Source organism: Pagrus pagrus, assembly GCF_965226575.1.
Source record: "Pagrus pagrus genome assembly, chromosome: 10".
Lineage (NCBI taxonomy): Eukaryota > Metazoa > Chordata > Actinopteri > Spariformes > Sparidae > Pagrus > Pagrus pagrus.
In genome coordinates this window covers 1,146,751-1,166,310 of record NC_140194.1, presented here as the reverse complement: position 1 = coordinate 1,166,310, position 19,560 = coordinate 1,146,751, and the positions used below count along the sequence as shown (strand labels likewise).

Here is a 19,560-nt window from a genome sequence, read left to right as displayed (position 1 = left end):
TCATTCATTCATTCATTATTGATTCATCAGTGTGTGGGCGTTGTGTGCAGAGTCTACCTGTCGGACAGGTCTGTCCTCCTGCAGGAACATGGGACTGGAAGCTTCCAGCTGGATGGAGGCAGCAGTCAGTAACTCCAAGGACCTGAAGCTCACCTGAAACAGGCCGTCAGACCGTCACGAGGTTAAAAAGCAAACAGGAGACCAACAAACGTTTCAGCATCACGACCCAGTCACCAGGTTAAATGTCGGTAACTAACGCTCCTGCACACAGTCACAGATATGTTGAATCCTTGCGTTTAATTTTCCATTTTATGTTGTAACAACGCTGTGATTATGTTCTGGTTAGGTTCAGGCTCAAAAAAAACCCGATTCGGGTTGAAAAAACATCATGTTGTGGATTTAAACCTGGTTCTGTCGCCACAAACACGTCTGGAAATGTCTCCTTAAAAATATCCAGTGGTGTCACACTTACAAATATTGAAACGCAGTCACAAACTGTGGTCACTGGCTCTCCAGCCCTTATCTATAGCTCCACCAGCCTCCCCTCCACCACCCTCCCCTCCACCACCCTCCCCTCCACCAGCCTCCCCTCCACCAGCCTCCCCTCCACCACCCTCCCCTCCACCAGCCTCCCCTCCACCAGCCTCCCCTCCACCACCCTCCCCTCCACCACCCTCCCGTCCACCACCCTCCCCTCCGCCAGCCTCCCCTCCACCACCCTCCCCTCCACCACCCTCCCCTCCGCCAGCCTCCCCTCCACCTCTCAACATGACACCTTAACTGCCGACATCTTTTCTGGAGAATCAAGATGTTGACGTTGAAGGTCGAACATGAACTCTTCCAGCTGAACGTTCCTCTCCGGGTTTCATTAGATTCTGAGGAACAGAGGAAGTTGAGACTCACAGCGAGCAGCGCAGGAAGCTGAAGTCTTCCTCTGAGCGTCACCTTCAGCTCTCTGGAGGCCGGCAGGTTCAGTCGGCACCGGACCGCCTCGCTCGCACTGTTACTGTGGTTCTGAACAGACACGAGAAACACACATTTATTTCACAACCTCTCAGTCCTGGATGTTTCTCAGAGACTGATCCGAGTGAAACATCATCCATCCTACCAGCTGTGACAGGTCAGACAGGTCCTCTGCTGTAACCTGATTGGTTGTTCTGGTTTGAGGCAGCATGCAGTGAGACCCGGCGACCTGCTGACAGGACGAGGAGGACGAGGAGGAAGAGGAGGAAGAGGAGGAAGAGGAGGTGTGATGTTTTAATTCATTTCCTGTCTCTCCGTCTGCACTTGTATATAAACTTCTCTAAACAACAATTTCTTTGAACTGATTTATTAAAATCACTGACGTGTGTTCAAACATTTACCCGCTCGATGCTGTAGTCTGTAATGTTGGCCAGCTGGTTCCCCCGCCGGGTCACAGCCCAGATATCAGCCCTGAACACCACGTCCTGCACCGAGAAGATGCCCGGGTTCTGGATCTGCACAGAGAGTCAAAATAAAAACACACGGTCGGTTCTGATAAAGGTCCTTTAAACCATCACGCTGGCTGCTGTTGGTCCAGTTAGTCTGTCACTGTTTCTTTAACTCACATAATAAGTGAGGTTGAAGGTCGGAGAGCTGCTCTCTGATTGGTCCCAGGATGAAGAGGAGGAAGAGGAGGAAGAGAAGCTGTCTGCTCTGATTTCAAACCGAGGAGGGTTAGGATCTCTGAGGAGAGGAGAGGAGAGGAGAGGAGAGGAGAGGAGAGGAGGAGAGAGGAGAGGAGAGGAGAGGAGAGGAGGAGAGCAGGAGAGGAGAGGAGGAGGAGGAGAGGAGAGGAGAGGAGAGGAGAGGAGGAGGAGAGGAGAGGAGAGGAGAGGAGAGGAGGAGGAGAGGAGAGGAGAGGAGAGGAGGAGAGCAGGAGAGGAGAGGAGGAGGAGGAGAGGAGAGGAGAGGAGAGGAGAGGAGAGGAGGAGGAGAGGAGGAGAGGAGAGGAGAGGAGGAGAGCAGGAGAGGAGAGGAGGAGGAGGAGAGGAGAGGAGAGGAGAGGAGAGGAGAGGAGAGGAGGAGAGGAGAGGAGAGGAGGAGAGCAGGAGAGGAGAGGAGGAGGAGGAGAGAGGAGAGGAGAGGAGGAGAGGAGAGGAGAGGAGAGGAGAGGAGAGGAGAGGAGGAGTGTAATAAGTTACTTTCACTCCTGGTAATCAGTAATATTGTCAAACACATTTTACACAAACAGATGTATGAAGCCTGATGAACTTTGACAACAGTTTTACTGGAAGGATAAAAGTAATCACATTACTGTGATGTAATCTGATTCCATGCAGCGAGCAGCTCTTCACTGTGACTCACCTGGTGAAGACGATGTCAGTCTGGTACTTCAGAGGGAGGAAGATGTCGTTGATGTTGTCGTCCGGGTTTCCCTCCTCTCCCTCACTGACACACACACACACACACGCACGCACGCACGCACACACACACACACACACACGCACACACACACGCACACGCACACGCACACACACACACACACACACACACACACATTGATTCCTCACATTAACATGGACCAGGTCAAAGTTCACAGTTCGTCTTGTGGTTTCCTGAAGAGACAGAACTCTGAGGGAACATCTGGTGTGGACAACGTCTCACAACTCTTCCTACACGTCTCACAATCAGCTGAGCACACACTGGCACTGTAACACACTGATGGGATTAAGGATCAGTCCTTAATAATAATAATCCCGTCGCTTTGACCGGATTAATGTGACCTGTTGTCCCAGCAGCAACACTCACACTGGCCTCTTCTCTGCTTCATGAGTGAATTAACAGGAACAGGAAATACATCACATGAGTAATAAGGAGCTGTCTCACCTGCTGGTCGCCATGACGACCTGCGCATGGTCCAGGAAGACAGAACGGCTGAACTCAAACTCCACACGGAAAGACACCTGGACAGGAAGAGAGCGGGTCGCTTTCAAAGTAAAACTCTGGGACATAAAGCAGCTGACAGCTTCAGTTACTAGTTACTTTACTGAGTCGGGGTTTTTATTTATGTATTTATTTATAACTCTGAAGTCATTTTTCTGTAACAGAGTATTTGTACAGTGTATTATTTGTACTTCTAGGATCTGAATACTTCTGTCACTGCTGTATGTCGGTGCTTTAAAGAGACAGTAAGAAATAAACTCTCTAATCTGAGTTTTATAATAAATACCTCGTTCTCATCACGTCTCATTCGTTCATAATATTCAGATCATCTCTGACTGAAGCTGCGTCTCACCTGGTCCAGCAGCCGCAGCCTTGTTAAGAGGAAGCCGACAATAATCTGCACCACAGTCTGGACCAATAAACCGGACTGTATTCAGACAGGCATCTGTAGAAGCGGGCCCTCGGGGGCCTTGGAGTGAAGGGCGGGGCCGTGATCATGTTTACAGGACGCTCGTTAGGCTAATGAAGGATTTCAGTGGATGGCTGTCAGTCGAAGCTCAGTTTAATCACTATCATTAGTCTGATGGTCCAATAATCGGTTCCCCCGGCCGGCTGCAGTTAAAGGCTGCAGCTAATGTTTGTTTTCTACATTAATCGATTCATCGTTTGGTCCATAACATGTTAGAAAATGAGATGTTTTTATTATTTTAGTGCTTAAACATCTTAAATCTCTGACGAGTGAGTGAACTCCAACATCAGGTGATACGATCAGAGGGACGAGAGACGGCGATAGAAAGAAATGCTCCAATCACAGTCAGTGTTTCAGGTCAATAAGCTGTATCGTATTATTGATTAGTATGTTATTGGTATATAACCTGTCGTCTTTAAACATCAGCAGCAGTGAACGGATGCAGCACCTACCTGGGACATGGACTTCATGAAAGGAGCGCTGATGTTACAGCTCCTCTGATTGGCCAGTCTGTCCTCGGAGTAACACTCAATCTGAATATCTGATTGGTCCTGTGGGGAAAGGGGAGGAGCCTGCTGAGTCATAGAGTCACGCTTAGTGTGTCATGAGATTACATTCAGAGTCAGTGCAGAGGAGGGAAGATGTGAAATCATTGACAAGTGAAGAAGTGTTGCAGGACTTTGTGTTATTGTGTTTGGACCCGGAGTCTCATCAGATTCTGTTCTGATCCGGACACGTTTACCAACGGGAGGAGAGTTAAGAGATTACTGCTGACTGGAGCTGGAGGGAAATGCACTTTACCTCATGAACGTAACGTTACAGCGAGGAGAGAGAACCAGAACCAGAACCAGAACCAGAGTCTCTGCTCCCACTGCAAGTGACCTACATTCTTTGCCAACAAGAATATTTCTGAAGTCTTTTTGCTCTTAAACTCTTCCTGCTGTTTTCTCAAATCTCAGATTATTCCTGATTAAATGAACGTGCATGAGGACACCTTGACTATGAGGCTGGAGAAGAGGAGGTTGGAGGAGGTGGAGATGTGGATGGCGGCTCCGTACGCGTTCTCTCCCTGATTCTCCAGTCGGGCGAACACCACCATCCTCCTCCGCCCGGTCTCCACCACGTACACCGGGCCCTGTGAATCCCCCTGGTGGCTGCAGAGTGACCAGGCGGCCCGGTCCGTCGAGCTGCAGAACTGCCTTCAGGTGAGACACGGAGACAAACACCCGCGTTAGTCGACGCGTCATGTTAATATACGTGTGAAGAGCAGACGTTACTCACTGAACGTCCATGAGGTCAGTGTGACTGTGGAGGGTGAGGTCAGGCACGCAGGTGTCTTCCTGCTCACAGCCGTTCCAGAAAGGAAGCTACGGCAAGAGACGAGGATTAGTTCATTTGATAAGACAGAACTCAGAGCCAGAGACCTTCAATCTGCTCAGTCAGGCATTTTAAATCTAGAGTCTCAAACTCTCACCTCGGCCCTCAGGACGCTCGGCCAGTCCGGGTCCAACACCGGCCCCTCGTCTGGGCTCTGCAACCCCGTCTCCAGGACAACCGCGATTGGACGTCCGTAATCAGTCGTCTCCTGTTCAAACAAAAGTGTGAGTGACGTTTGTGTGTTGAGGGATTCACAGCGAACGGGACTTGCTTGATGAAATCATTCTGACCTGGATGGAGAAGCCGAGGCGCTGGCAGCTCTGACCTCCACCCTGCAGAAACAGAGTCCTGGGCTGCTGTCGGCCCGATTCGTCCAGAACAGCACGAGGAGGAAAACGCCTCTCATCCAACACCAGACTGTACCAAACAGCTGGAGGAGGAGGAGAAAGGGGGAGATCAGTCCAGTCTTATCCAGCTCAAATGCAGCTCATGGAGACTGTAACTACGCAGACAACAGACTTTACAGGTCATTCAGGTGATATGAAAGAAAGTGACGTCACCTGCTGAGCTCGTTAGTGCAAACTGCCAAATGTTTCCAACAGAAGTTGGCAGAATGAAAACTGAATGAGTAAATGTTTCCATCCACTGTTGTTACGTGGACACAACTTCACATTCATGGTTTCTTAATGAATGGACCCGACCCCGTGTGTGTGTGGTTGGACTCAGACCTCGACCACCAGGACAGCCTTTTGTTTTAATTCTCGCCTGGACGAGGAAACGACGGCAAGACACGTTTCTCCGTGATATTCAGTCTGACACCAGGCTGGATTTATGAATTACGCCACAAAAGATCTGCGTCTGTCATTGTTCAACCAAAAACAGGAAGAGGCACCGTTCTCCCCGGTCACAGGGGAACAACGTGAATAACTGTGGAGACTCTGCGCTGCTAAAGAAAAGGAAGGAGCCGGAGGAGGTGAAGAGGAGAGAAACTGAGGTCAAACGAGAGTGAACAGACGGAGACGCTCCGCTGTTGTGTCAAAGTCTGTCCCCTCGCTGACATGTGTCTCCTCTCAGCACAGACACTTGAGACGCTTCAAAGCCTGCTACTTATTAACACAACCAGCTGTTTGACTCTCACAGACCTGAGATCAGAGTTTCTACATCGCACTGGGATTCTTACAGTTTTGCTTTGGACAGCAGCCGAGCTGCTGACGCTGCGTTAGCGACAGTAAGACACAGAGACACAGCGACTGTGGGTAATCAGCATGTGAGTCTTTTAAAGGAGCACTCCGTAGTTTAGTTGTAGAAATGTTAATGAGCAGACAAAGATCCTCATTGGCTGATGTTTTTCTGTCTAAACAAACTAAATAAACAAACTCTCTTTGTTTTCATGACTGAATAAACAAACTGACCTTAAAGGACAAAACAATTTATACTGTTTTACTTTGTTTATACGTGGCGGACCCTGCCACCTTTCTAGCTTCAGACAGTGTTCTGGGACCTTATTTTCCTGAGAACAGCTGGTTTATTCACTGATGGAGAAAAGTTTGTGTTATTACCTCGTTAATATTGTGAATATTAAGATTCTCAGTTTGAATTTCTTCTTCAAAACTACACACTGCTCCTTTAAGACGGACTTGAAATAGTGTGCAGTTGAGGAAGAAGCACGTCAGCGTCGAGTCAGGTCAGTTTTTATTTGATTTCATCATCATCATATAGAGCAGCTGTCTACGACTGCATGTCATGTGACTGTGTAGTTACTGTGTTTGACGACGACGACGATGATGATGATGGTGATGATGATGATGATGATGAAGATCTCTCAGTCCCAAGATAAAGAGCACACATGCAGGACCAAACATAATGCAACAGTAAAGTAATCAGTTGTGTTCCTGATTGCTTCTGGATGAGGTGATAACTTCCTCTCCTCTGTCAGTGATTAATAAAGTTTCCTTCCTCGTTAGTATCTGGACTGCAGAGCTCATTCTCATCTGTTGAACAACTGAAGCTGACTTTAGATTTATGAGCTGAGGTAAGAGCTGCTTCATGTTAGAAACGCCACGTCGGCACTTTAACAAACAAACTGGAGATCAAATCTTAAAACAAAGCGTCAGATTTCATCGACCCTGTCCTCCGTCTGTCCGCCGAAACCTTTTCCTTTGGTACCATGTGGCGTGTCGGAGTGTGTGCAAGCCTGCCACACTCTGTATGTGTGTGTGTGTGTGTGTGTGTGTGTGTGTGTGTGTGTGTGTGTGTGTGTGTCTAATCTGGTCCAGATGATCGGGGGGGAAGATGAGGAGCTGATGGAGAGAAACAAGAGAGGAAGGTATGAAGGTATGAAGTGATGGAGGGAGGAGGAGTGACACAGTTTAACAGCGGCTGGCTGGAGTTAGCATGTTAGCGAGGTTTCCATGCAGCCAGCCCACATCTGAAGGCAATTAAAGAGGGACACGACAACAGAGCACCGCGGGGAAGCTCTGCTGCGAGGAAAAAGACCACGACAAGACTTTCCACACACAGAAACACCAAACATCTGGGTGATTGTGATGCTCCCGCGGAAGACGAGACATCTCTAGGGTTAAACTTTCCTTTTATTTAGACAAGGTTCATCATTCACTTTCACTTCTTCACAGAAGAAGCTGCTGGGAACGACCACAACCTGCTACTGGCGGCTGGGAGCTACATGCGCCGCTCTCTGTTGGGTTTAGAGCGAGCTGGAGTCACCACGAGCGTCCAAGTAAAACCAGCTCCAGCATGATCTCACGATAAAATGTAAAATGACACACAGGGTCGCTGCTGTCATCGTGAACAAATTAGGTTTTTACATTTGTTTGTGTCCAAGTCTGAGTTCAGCTGTTGAACTGCTTTGGCACTTTTATAAATGATGTTTAATCCACAGGACGTTTGTGTAATGTTTTCCTCACCAGAGCTCAACTGTTTGGTTTACCACCATCACCAAGAAACAATGATGGTATCCTCTTGACATTTGCAGAGAAACTTAAGAACAATGTTTGGATGGATGGAGCCACGAGAGAACAAATGGCAGAAGTGCAAAGATGCATGACGAGAGAAAAACAATCAAACTCCCAGGAAATAAAGTTTCTGAGAGAGAAACCTCGGCCGTTCTCTGTAAACTCGACTCGAGCGCACAAAAAAAAGGAGCAATGTGTTGACATTTACTCTTATTTCACATTTTATGAGTTTTACACTGAAAGTTTGACCAACCCGGCCCGGCCCAGCTCAATCCACTCAGCCCAAACCCTGCAGAGGGCGAATATTTAAAAATCTAAACAAGATGCCGAAAAGCAAGTGAGCAAACATTCCTCGTAGCCTCAAATCGTATCCAGCGGGGAAAATTCATTGAAGAGAAAAAGAAACACATCGACTCACAACCGGACGAACAGAAATGTTTTAAAGTTAAAAAGTGAACTCTACGGGCGGCATCAGGCTTTAACAGTCACACTGAAGATCTTATAATTTCAGCAAAAATGTGTGAGACGAGAGGAAATACTGTTATATTTATGTAAATAAACCTGAACTCTGGGTTGCAGGCGTCTCACACGCTGCTTGAATCTGTCATGATAAATAAATCTATAGAGAGACCGTCTGCCTCCCACCCACCAACATCCGTCCTGCTCTTCGTCTTGGTCTTTGTCCTGGACTCCAGACTCAGACAGACGGTAACAGACATGCAGGTGACCTCCTTCCCTCCTCGTCGACAGTCTTTGTTAAAGATGTTGACCTTCTCTGGTTCAAAGGTCAGCTTGGCCTGAATCCGCACCACACCACGAGACCTGCAGGAAGGCAGCACGCCGTGAAGGTTAAAGTCAACACGAGGACATGAGGGTGAGGCACTACGGTTCAGTTTCAGGGTAAATCTCCAACGTCTACCTCAGTGACAGCTCACAGTGACAGTGCAGGTGTGATGTCAACAAAAATGTATCCGCCGTTTTACAGACACGTCTTTTACAATGTAAGCTTACAGTGCATCACAATCACTACAAACACTGTGTTCAAGGCCTGCCGCTCCTCCTGGAGGCTTGACAGAAAGTTATGGCGCTAGCATGGCTTAAAAACGTGTGTGTGTGTGTGTGTGTGTGTGTGTGTGATGGTCTGACCAGACGATGACAGCAGCTCCCAGCGCTCCCACAGCGAGGTCGACGAGCCCGTCTCCATTGACGTCCAAAACGCCGTGAAGACTTTGACCGAAGTACCGCAGCCCTGCGGAGAAGCCGGCGGCAGACAGACGCTGGAACAGAGAAGAGACACACAGATGACTTGTGTTCAAATCGTCCTGGTGAGACTCGGCTTCAGGTCTGTTACCTGTCTGTACTGCTGCTGGATGGTTTTGTCCTGGCCATAAAAGACGTAGACCGCCCCCTGGTGGTCGTCCTCCAGCGGCGCTCCCACCACCAACTCCCTGAACCCGTCCCCGTTCATGTCGGGTATCTGGGCCAACGCCGAACCCAGCCGGGCGTTCTGAGAGCGGTCAGAAACCTCCAGCGCCCCCTGCAGGACGAATGACGTCTGGAGGGAGGAGATTAGTTCAGCTAGTTAACAGCATATTGTGAGTCCAAACAAAGTTGTGTTTTGTCTGTTGGTGTCGTGATAATGACGTGTGGTTTGTTGGTTGATAAAAATCTGTGAGTCTGTGTGTGTGTGTGTGTGTGTGTGTGTGTGTGTGTGTACCTGTGGTGTGACGCTGTAGATGTAGACCTTCCCTCTCTCCCAGCCCTGGCTGTAGAACATGGGTGCAGCCACCAGGAGGACGTCCGTCCGCCCGTCGTCGTCTACGTCCATCGATAACAGCTCACTGCCAAAATACGAGCCGATCTGTGAAAGAAACAAAATCAAGCTGTTCTGTCTCTGAAGTTGTGTTGTATAATATCCACGTGTGTGTGTGTGTGTGTGTGTGTGTGCGTGTGTGTGTGTGTGTGTGTGTGTGTGTGAGACCTGCTCTCCCAGCAGTGCCTGCAGGATGGTCAGGTTTCCGGTGTTCTTCAGGGTGAAGACGATGACTTTGCCGGTGTGGTTGAACCTCGGCGCTCCGGCCACGTACAGCTGAGAGCCACGAGACGAGATGAGCGATCCCACTGAGTAACCTGAAACCAGAGACCGAACAGAACCAGACCAACGGAGAGTGACACATCCAGGATGGACAGACAGACGCTGGAGGTCAGTTGGTCAAACTATGTCCAACATTTTGACCTCTAGCTTTCTTCAGAATATTCAAACTCACAAAGACACAAGATACAAATCTAGTAACGGAGACGTAGCTACCCAGATAGGCTCCGTGGTTCTTCAGCTCCTCTGGAAACTCGTCCTTGTACGAGGATTTTGGTGGAACGACTTTCCCGTGTTTGGTCTCCTTCAGCACGGCACCGTTCCAGTCGTAAGCACCCACGGCGCCGAGGAGAACGCCATCCTGAAGGGAGAAGTTGGATTTACATGGACATCACTGTGACACAATGACCATAATGTGACACATTTATTTAATGTGAGAAGTACTGAAGGTGCAGGACGACATCAACAGACTTCTGCAAAGTGGTGTTTGATGACACGTGTGCTGGCTGGAAGTGAAACGTCAGGCTCCATGTTGGAAATCAGTCTCCAGTTCAGTTCATACTCTGAGTTTAACTGTAAATCCAATCGAGTGCTGACAGCGACGCCATGACACAGATGCAAAGCGTCCCAGATCCAGTGTCGTTGGATCTCAGATCATAATCAAGTCAACATGTCAGTGTCAGTGACTCTGAACTCTCCTTCAACATCCATCATTCAGCGCTGGACACGCTCAGTGTAACCAGCTGGATTCATTCTCACCGAGCCAAAACCAAAACCAAGCACGGCCCGCCTCGCAGTACGTCACCCAGTGCATTCTGGTTGTTGTAGGTTTTTCACCACAGCCTCTGTTTCCTCTGTTTTCTCTGGTCATGAAGCACCAACTTCAAAAGTATTTGAGTCTTTCTGCAGAGACGGGCCAGCAGTGACTTCTTACAAAGTTAAAACATGTAAATGTAAGTGCTGTATCGTAGTCAACTGGACGTGTTTCAAGATGTTTCACCTCTCATCCAGGAGGCTTCTTCTGTTCTAACTGACTGGAGGGGAGTTTGCAGGCCTTTAAACTATGTGCGGGAGTGTCCTGAGGCCTTTAAACTCTGTGTGGGAGTGTCCTGAGGCCTTTAAACTCTGTGTGGGAGTGTCCTTACAGAGTCGTTAAGGACACTTGTGAGTTCTGAGTTTCAGAGTCGTTAGGGTCACTTGTGGGTCGTTGACCCAACCGGCCTCAACGACCCACAAGTGGCCCAAACGACTCTGTGGGGACACTCCCACACAGAGTTTAAAGGCCTGCCAACTCCTCTCCAGTCAGAGCTGAAGAAGATTCTTGGATGAGAGGTGAAACGTCCAGTTGCCTACGATACAGCACCTAGTATTACCATGACCTGGATGACTGAGAACCTTCATCAACTTTCAATAAAGTAATTGTTTTACACATGCATAATAATGTCACGTCCGTATCACAATGAATTGTGGAAGTCCGGTGAAGTCTGCTCCCAAAGCGGACTCTGGGAGTCTGCAGAAAGTCCACCTGAGACCGTTGTGTACTGGATGAAATGTGAGTTTGGAGCCCTCAAGACTCGCAGACTTCCCATGAACGTGCCCGCAAAGTCCACGAGTCTGCAAGTGCGGTGAAGTCCGGACATTTTGATGCAGCCGAGCTCATGTGTGCTGTGTCTCTGTAACAGGCCACGCCCCCAGACAGCAACACAAACACTCACTGGCGTTTCAGGTGAGACAGGTGTTACAGAGTCTGTCCTCGCGTCGCGCTGGACGCCACTATTTTATATAAAGGAGCCAGAATTCACACAGCTGCCTGCATCAATGGACACACGGTTAGTGCGCAGTGTCCCAGCGTCTCTTGTAGCTGAGCCTTCCTGTTGGACTTCTGCTCTGACTGCTCACCTGTGTACCGAACTTTTTGGCAGGTAAAAAACATTCCTGATCTCTGAGTCATGCATTTGAATCCTGTTTTTATGATTATCAGTCATAACACACTGGTTGGTTTCAGGTCTCCTTCGTCTTTATGAATCGGCCCCGTTGGGAAGTGCACTTCATCATGTTGTTTCTGACAGAGAGATGTCAAACTGTTCCTTTAAAAACACGGTCAGGCGTCATTTTGAGAACTTTAGACCTCTATTCACCCCTCAGGATCGAGTGTGGAGGGAGGAGAAAACCCTAAAATCCTGTTAACTTAGTCAGCATTTAACTAAAAAGTATTCGGACGCTGATCCCGGCCCGGCCATCAGCAGCTTCAGTATCGTCTTTGAACTCAGTCGAACCGTCTCAGAACACGTGTGCAGCCTGTCGCACGCTCGGATGAACTCTGGCGGTCGTAAAAAGTCCAGATATGAAAGTTATTAAAGCGTTGAGTCATAGTCTCAACGGGCCGGTGAGCCGAGGTCCACAGTGAATGACAGAATCTTTGGCGAAGGCGGCGCCACGAAGCGTCCAGCCTGCAGAATCTGAGCTGCACATGGACCGACTCTGGATCTGCAGATTCACTGTTAAATGTCAAAACGCTGCTTTTCTAATCCTGTCGGAGGGAGAGGAGGACGGCGCTCCTGCAGGATCACAGGTGATACTGTGTCGTCTGTTTTCCACATCAGCCCCGCTCCGACCCGATTTCACATTTTTTCCTTTGAATCTTGAAACAGAAGAGCAGGAAACACTTCACATACTTGTCTGTGTATGTGACGCTGTGCATAATGAATGTATCTGTGTGTGAGTCCGTCCTCCCGTCTGTTCCTGCATGTATTTATGTGTGTGACTGTTTCTGGCAGCTTTACGTTCAGAACCATCTGCTCCGTGTTACACATAGAAACTTTCCACGATACCGTTTTCACTCGCTGACGTTGGAATTCAGTCGAATACAATTTTTTTCCCCTGGACGAGAAACAACAGAAATATTTCTAGAAGCTTCTTATTCTGAACCAGAACCAGACCGATGCTGGATGTTTAAGGATGATACTGATACCAATAGTTGAGAGTTTGTGACTGTTTCCTCTTTTGGACTCAAAATTAGTGAAATACTTCAGTTGATTTTATTGGATGATGAGTTGCTGGAGGAAAATCTGTAGTTGTTACCAACATGAAGAAGTAAAAGTGTACATGAGGAAGTTATCCTGTGATTAAATGAGGGAAACTGGATTTAATCTTTATCAAGTGAGGAAACATCTGCAGCAGTCTGTGATATAACTAATCTAAAGCTCTGCTACAGATCTGCACACAGGAAGTGATCCAAAAGTCAGATTCATCATCTGGATCACTTTACTTTACTGTTGCTCGCTACAGCCGGCTAATTAGCTCATGGCTCAGTTGGCCATGGAGCCAGTGGTTCTACAGTTTGTCTGGACCGGGACTTCAGATCACAGAGGGAGTCACTGCGAGCGATCGGGCTCAGACACCAGTCTGGGACGGAGGTCAGTGTGAAGACAGAGGACACAGTACAGAGGTGATTTACAGCAACTCTGACCAGGACTACGACTCCGGGGACGAGAAGACACGGCAGGAGAGGACAGAGAGAGGACAGAATATTTTCACATGTTACTCTGTGAACTGAGGATTGATTTGGACCGAGCCAGAGGTGACTGTGGAGACAAACCAACACTGTTCTGGTGACTGTGGTTCAGTTGGGTCCAGTCTGAATGAAGTGTGTTTGACGATGAGTTAACGAGGAGATGAAGCTCGTCTGAGTTCAGTCAGAGAGAAACTTGAACTCAGACGGTGGACGGTTGTATTTTTCTGTTCAGAAGGAAAATATGTAATGTTCATTTTTTGTTTAACACTAAACTTCCCGCCTCATCTCACAAATGCTTCTTTAACACAGATAATCTCTGTAAACTGAACTAATGAAACAACATATAAAGAAATAAAATGCATGCGAGTGACTTACTTTGACTAAATGTGAGGAGAAACCAGCCTGAGCCATCTGCAGACCGAACCCTCGACCCTGACTGCTGGTTCCTGCAAAACAGAACCAGAACCAACATCATCCTGATACTTTTACATTTGAATAGTTGAAGCTCATTTAAGCATCAAGTGGTGCCAGTACTGCTGATCTCACTGAGACTAACAGGCCAGGTCACAGCTCTGTGCAGACTGCACAGCTGACTGTCACCAGCTGACGGTGGTGGAAGACGTACTCAGATCTTTTGCTTCAGTAAAAGTGGCGGTTCCAAGTAAAATACTCATGTTGAGTCAGAACAAAAACATTTTGGGTCGTAAAACCAAAACCATGAGCTGAAAGACTAAGTGCTCTGTTCCAGCAGCGTCATGAGCGAGTAGTACAGCCTCAACCAATCAACAGAGACTTCACATGCGGAGGGTCAGCTGACCTTCCAGAGAGAAAATCCTCTCTCCCAGCGCGTCCACGATGTCCTTCAGCGCCGACTCGTCCGTCACGTTGAAGAAGTGCTTCTCATCCGGGTCGCTGGCGATGAACTTGATCTCCTTCAGAAAGGCCTCAGGGTTGATTCCCCGACGGTTGTAATAACCCAAAACCTGCAGGAGACGCAGAGGAAACAGTCAGGACGAAGTCCAGGAAAGATTAAAGTGGTTTCGGTGTTCGTGCTTGGAGAAAAATGAGGAGGGCAGGAAGTAACGTAACGTAACGCTTTACAGTAAGGTCGCTGTTGTACGCGTTAATAAATAGGTTTATTAATAAGTTATTATTAGTTAATAAGTGTTCATAAAAGTCTTTTTCTTACTTGATTTTCTTACAAATGTTGAAACTTTACAAACACATTCACTGAGTTGAACTAACTCACCTGTTACCTCATTGTTTAACCTTCACTCAGCTTTTGTTGTGCTATAATAAGGTTAATACATTTACATACGTTTATTATGCATTCAATAGTAGTTAACTAAGATTTATGCAGCGTGTTATTAAGACTAATAAGTGCTTTGTTATGCACTTGTTAACAGTTGATTAGTTTTATAGTTTTTGCCTTTAGCTCAATAGCACAAGTTGCTTCATTGTGATTATAAATGTCTTATAATAAAACAATCAGTGTGTTAATTATTCTGTTATTAACATTTATGAGATGATTATGAGGGCCTCATTACTTATAACAAGGACCTTGAAATAAAGCATCACAGGAACAAAACACTTTGGGTTGCAGGTAAAGAAGGAAGTCCAAACTCTCCAGAACAGGAAGCTGAATCAGCACCGGACAGGAAGTCGGGCTGGGTCGTTGGGTGTAAAGACAGACTCACAGCGATGGCGTACATGGTGACGTTGTCTCTCTCGCTGTCAGCGACAGCCTGCAGCAGATGTGGACTGTCGTGAGATTCTCCGTCTGTGATCACGATCATCACCTTCTGAGCGCCGGGCCGGCCGCCGCGCTTGAAGGCCTCTGACCTGCAGGGCAGACTGTGTGTGAGTGAACCTGTCAGGCGTTTATTCCTCCCGAGGAGTATCAGTTTGTGTCGCACCTCGCCACGTTGATGCCCAGGGCCGTCCTCGTCTCCTCGCCACCCCGCTGGTCGATGCTCCTGGCGGCCTCCACCACCTCCTCCACTGTCTGGTACTCACCCAGACTGAACTCATGGACCACCGTGGAGCCATACTGAACAACGCCCACCTGCAGCCAGAACACAGCACAGCTCAGAGATCCTGCACCTGAAGGTCTCACCACACCACTGACCGACTAACACCTGCTCAGACTCCTCCTCGTTTCTTTATCATGACTTGATCCATTCAGCCCAATAAAATATGGAAAGCCTAGACCCTAACCCCTAACCCTAGCCATATGATTCAATTATTGTGTCCCCATTCAAGTTAGCTGGGCGCTAAACTGGAAGTTAGCCGGCAGTGTCTAGTGCGCACACTCTGTGGGCCGCACAACACCAGGTGTTTTCATAGCCGGGAAGTCGAGCTTTCCTATGATGAAGCTCTGCCTCCAACGCTGTGTCCAGCTGTAATCTAACATCTAACCCTTCCTGCCTAATGTGCCATCGAGGGACACAAAGATAGTGTGTTGAGACGTGAGCAGCTTTAAATGGAGTCGTGACCTTCATCCTCACTGGCAGCTGCAGCCCCACTTTCATGTAAATTGTTGAGAAATGTGAGTGAAATTTTACCAACCAGCAGCGTTTTCAGGGCTGGAAGCTGCCAGCAGCTCACAGTCTGTGGTTTTATTCAATATCTTCACATTTTGTGAGCATCTTGCCAAAGAATTCAAAGTCTGTGCTGCAGCTTCATGATGAGACACTGAAACTACAGTTTATATTCACACTATTTCACCATAAACTAATAAATTAAACGTGCTTTATTTGAATCCCACCTGACTTGACTTTTTAAAGATTTAGCGATGAACCGACCTGCGTCTGACCTGGGCCGATGTAGAACTTGTGCAGGATGTTGATGAGGAAGTCCTGGACCTCGTACCAGGGGTAGATGGAGTTAGATCCATCCAGAACGATCACGATGTCCATGAACGTCTCACACCCTGCGAGGTAAAGAACAAGATGGGTTCAGGACAGGATGACAGGAGTACAGGAGTGATGGATGGATGGATGGATGGATGGATGGATGGATGTGTAGTGATTACTCTGCAGGGCGGGGGCGATGGTGTGGGACAGTCTGAAGTTTCGGCCGACTCTGGAGCAGATTCCCGTGCTGTACAGGGAGCTTCCACATTCATGAGACCAGAGCGGACCACAGGTCTGAGGACACAGCATGAATGAAAAACACCTCCGAGGACACAAGTACGTGAAATACACCCGAGAGAGAGTGAAGGAGAATCCACCAGTAGTAACATCACACTGAACAGCAGCGTTAAAGTCCCAAATTCATGGTTGTACTTGGATGAGGAGGTAGTTGTGTGTCCTGTGACTCACCACGAAGCTGCTGTCCTTCGGGTTGGAGGTCAGCGTCATTCCCAGCCTCATCTTGTCTTTCCTCTCAGACACGTTGTCCAGAGAAAGTTTTCCTGATTACAAACACGTCACAGGAAAACTTTACACGGTCAAGTCTTAATGCAAATCATTCATTTCCTTATTTCACTAGAAACAGCTGGTGTGTGTCACATGTCGGCCATGTTGCTCACCCAGGTGGAGCCGGCTGCAGTTTGCAGAGTTTCTGGTATCTAGAGGACACCTGAACACATCACCAGTCTGCTGCTTCCCCGTCGATTCAAAGGGAGCGCCAACCAGCAACCTGGAGACACACACACGCACGCACGCACGCACGCACGCACACACACACACACACACACACACACACACACACACACACACACACACACACACACACACACACACACACACACAGGCCCTGTTCACACCTGGTATCAACATCCATCCTGAGCGGTGAACAGCTCTCAGTACAGAAGAAGAAAAAGAAGAACAAGAAGAAGACGAAGACGAAGACGAAGACGAAGAAGAAGAGGGAGAGAACACACCGTCTGTTTCAACTGATCCGACCATTGAACCAGTAACCTCAACATCACCAGACTCCCTTAACAAAACGTGTCATTTTAATAATAGTTGCATGAGGAGAAACTTTACAAACTTTGTGAGATGTAGAGAGCGAGTCGTCGGTCCTCACTACCTTCTTGTGAGCTCTGCATTAAATGTAAAACACTGAGCAGCTGTTTCTGTGGCAATGAGCGGCGGTGGTGTTAAACGCAGCGAGCGGCTTGTGAGAGTAAACCGGACTAAACACCACCACATGTGGCCTGGACGGCGGTTCTGGGAAGAGGGCTGAGTCACATACCAGAGGAGATGCCATAGTAGAGCGCTAACCTCCAATCTGCTAATGTGTCTGCCGTCCACATCAAACAGTGACAAACCACATCCCAAACAGACAGAGTCCACATCCTGCAGCCTGCAGCAGCAGACAGAGCCGGCTCTGATCCTCTGACATCGTTCCATCATGGTGATCGTTTCCTCAGCAGGTGCCGTAAAACCTCTGAACTGTACCTGCCGAGAAGTTATTGTGCTGCAGGCCTGCATCACTCTGCTGTGGGTTTTGTGGACACAGACTTTCTTCTTCTGTGATGGAGTTCATCAAACATCCAGTGTCAGACACAGTGTAGGTATCTGTCTCATCACCGCGACGTTGCAGTTGTTGGTCCGACCTGTTTGACGTTTCTGCCGTGTTTATTTTATTTACCATGTAACTTTATTGCAATCTTCTGCTATCGACACAACAGGGACGTCTCAGACTAACAGCTGCCAGTTTATTCTTTTAAATAAGACCCTCAAACGAACATCAGTGAGATATGAAAGCATCAAACATGATTTTTCATGATTAGGTGAAACAACACAGCAGAAAGAAGACAACTACATTGTACGTAAGCTGACGCGTGATGCAGGATTTTCTAACACTGTGGTTCCGTTTCGGTTTGAAAGCAGATTCAAGATGTATTAGTTGCATCCGGGCTGAACTGGGTTCTGAGGTCTCGTCTGCTCGTCACAGTGAACCGACTGAATCCAAAGTCTTCACCTCATCAATGAAATGACGGATAATCAAAAACAGAAATTTGGATGTGATGATGTTGGACCCTCTGATAATCAGAATGAAAAGCTCACGTAAACACGTCAGTCGGAAGAGACGGATCTGATCCGGTCTGATAATCAATAGGAAGATGTTTGCGTCTAATAAGAACTTATTCTGGTTGTTTTCTTCTGGTTGGAGTCGATATATTCTTCCTGCTTGTTCACCTCATGGGGGCGCGACATCAGGTCGACTGACAGCTGAATTATTTCATCAATTAAGTTGGAAAAAAACATCTTTGTCTTGTTTTATGTTTCCAGCAGATTATATGCTTATTACTAAAGTGTGTCTCAGCACAGGTGTGTCAGTGTGTCTCAGGACAGGTGTGTCAGTGTGTCTCAGCACAGGTGTGTCAGTGTGTCTCAGGACAGGTGTGTCAGTGTTAAACTCACACTGAGGAGAAAAAACCCAAAGCAGACCAAACACACTCAGACATAAACACACACACACACAGCATGGAGGCTGACAGGCCACACAAACAGGCGCTCAGCAAACATGTACCGCCGGAGGTTTGACCTCAGAGGTCAACACAGGTCAACGGGTTTGACACACACACACACACACACACACACACACACACTCTCACACACACACTCTCACACACACACACACACACACACACACAGCTCAACACGGAGGTCGACTTCAGTTCTGTTGAAGTTTTCCATGACTTTATTTATGTTTTCTTCATGTGGCTGGTGTCCATGGTAACAGGGGAATGTAAATACTATATGAGATATTCAAAGGTTAAAGATTACATGAGGTTTGAGGTAAAGTTCAGGGGAAAGGTCGGGTCGTCATTTCTCAGTTGTGTAAAACGAGTGATGTCAGAAGTACCAGAAGTCATACTGGAGTATGAGTATGGAGGTCAAAGGTCACAGGACCCCGATGGTTTTATGGGAGCGAGTAACATTCCTGAGAACAGAGACGGATTATTCCAGCGTCTGGATAACAACATCAGCCAAACACCTGAAATGTCACCAGGCTGTGTCGAAAAACAACTCTGCAGAGTAACGACGTCAAATCCCCCTTTAATAACACACACACACACACACACACACTGTGGAGTGATGGGCTTCCCAGAGGGGGGCTGGGGAATAACAAACCACAACACATAGTTTCCAGATCCCACCACTTCGCCTCAGGACGCAGGAGAAGCTGCTCGCGAGACAAACGCAAATACTTTCCACTTATTTACCTGCGACTTCAAAGGAGAGAGATTCTGTAATCCTGGCAGACTGCGAGG

General features: G+C 47.9%; 1 protein-coding gene across 3 annotated transcripts in view; it reads right to left on the bottom strand.

The window, feature by feature from the left end:
* itga11b (integrin, alpha 11b) overlaps positions 1-19,560 on the bottom strand; it is a 31,414-nt gene that overhangs the window by 2,336 nt on the left and 9,518 nt on the right. Inside the window, exons 3-28 of one of the 3 annotated variants that reach the window (XM_084364742.1) lie at positions 16,864-16,973; positions 16,655-16,746; positions 16,366-16,480; positions 16,136-16,263; positions 15,248-15,396; positions 15,029-15,173; positions 14,149-14,314; positions 13,707-13,777; positions 10,034-10,178; positions 9,707-9,855; positions 9,443-9,586; positions 9,077-9,280; positions 8,872-9,002; positions 8,375-8,547; positions 5,044-5,183; positions 4,851-4,961; positions 4,658-4,743; positions 4,371-4,575; positions 3,829-3,927; positions 2,851-2,927; positions 2,329-2,412; positions 1,590-1,707; positions 1,365-1,478; positions 1,109-1,195; positions 904-1,014; positions 58-153 (exon numbers count right to left, since the gene is read on the bottom strand). In XM_084364742.1, the coding sequence (XP_084220868.1) occupies positions 58-153; positions 904-1,014; positions 1,109-1,195; positions 1,365-1,478; positions 1,590-1,707; positions 2,329-2,412; positions 2,851-2,927; positions 3,829-3,927; positions 4,371-4,575; positions 4,658-4,743; positions 4,851-4,961; positions 5,044-5,183; positions 8,375-8,547; positions 8,872-9,002; positions 9,077-9,280; positions 9,443-9,586; positions 9,707-9,855; positions 10,034-10,178; positions 13,707-13,777; positions 14,149-14,314; positions 15,029-15,173; positions 15,248-15,396; positions 16,136-16,263; positions 16,366-16,480; positions 16,655-16,746; positions 16,864-16,973 (3,250 nt within the window). Of the gene's footprint in view, positions 1-57; positions 154-903; positions 1,015-1,108; positions 1,196-1,364; positions 1,479-1,589; positions 1,708-2,328; positions 2,413-2,850; positions 2,928-3,828; positions 3,928-4,370; positions 4,576-4,657; positions 4,744-4,850; positions 4,962-5,043; positions 5,184-8,374; positions 8,548-8,871; positions 9,003-9,076; positions 9,281-9,442; positions 9,587-9,706; positions 9,856-10,033; positions 10,179-13,706; positions 13,778-14,148; positions 14,315-15,028; positions 15,174-15,247; positions 15,397-16,135; positions 16,264-16,365; positions 16,481-16,654; positions 16,747-16,863; positions 16,974-19,560 lie in introns of those variants that run through there. The other 2 variants (XM_084364743.1, XM_084364744.1) reach the window with 2 other exon arrangements.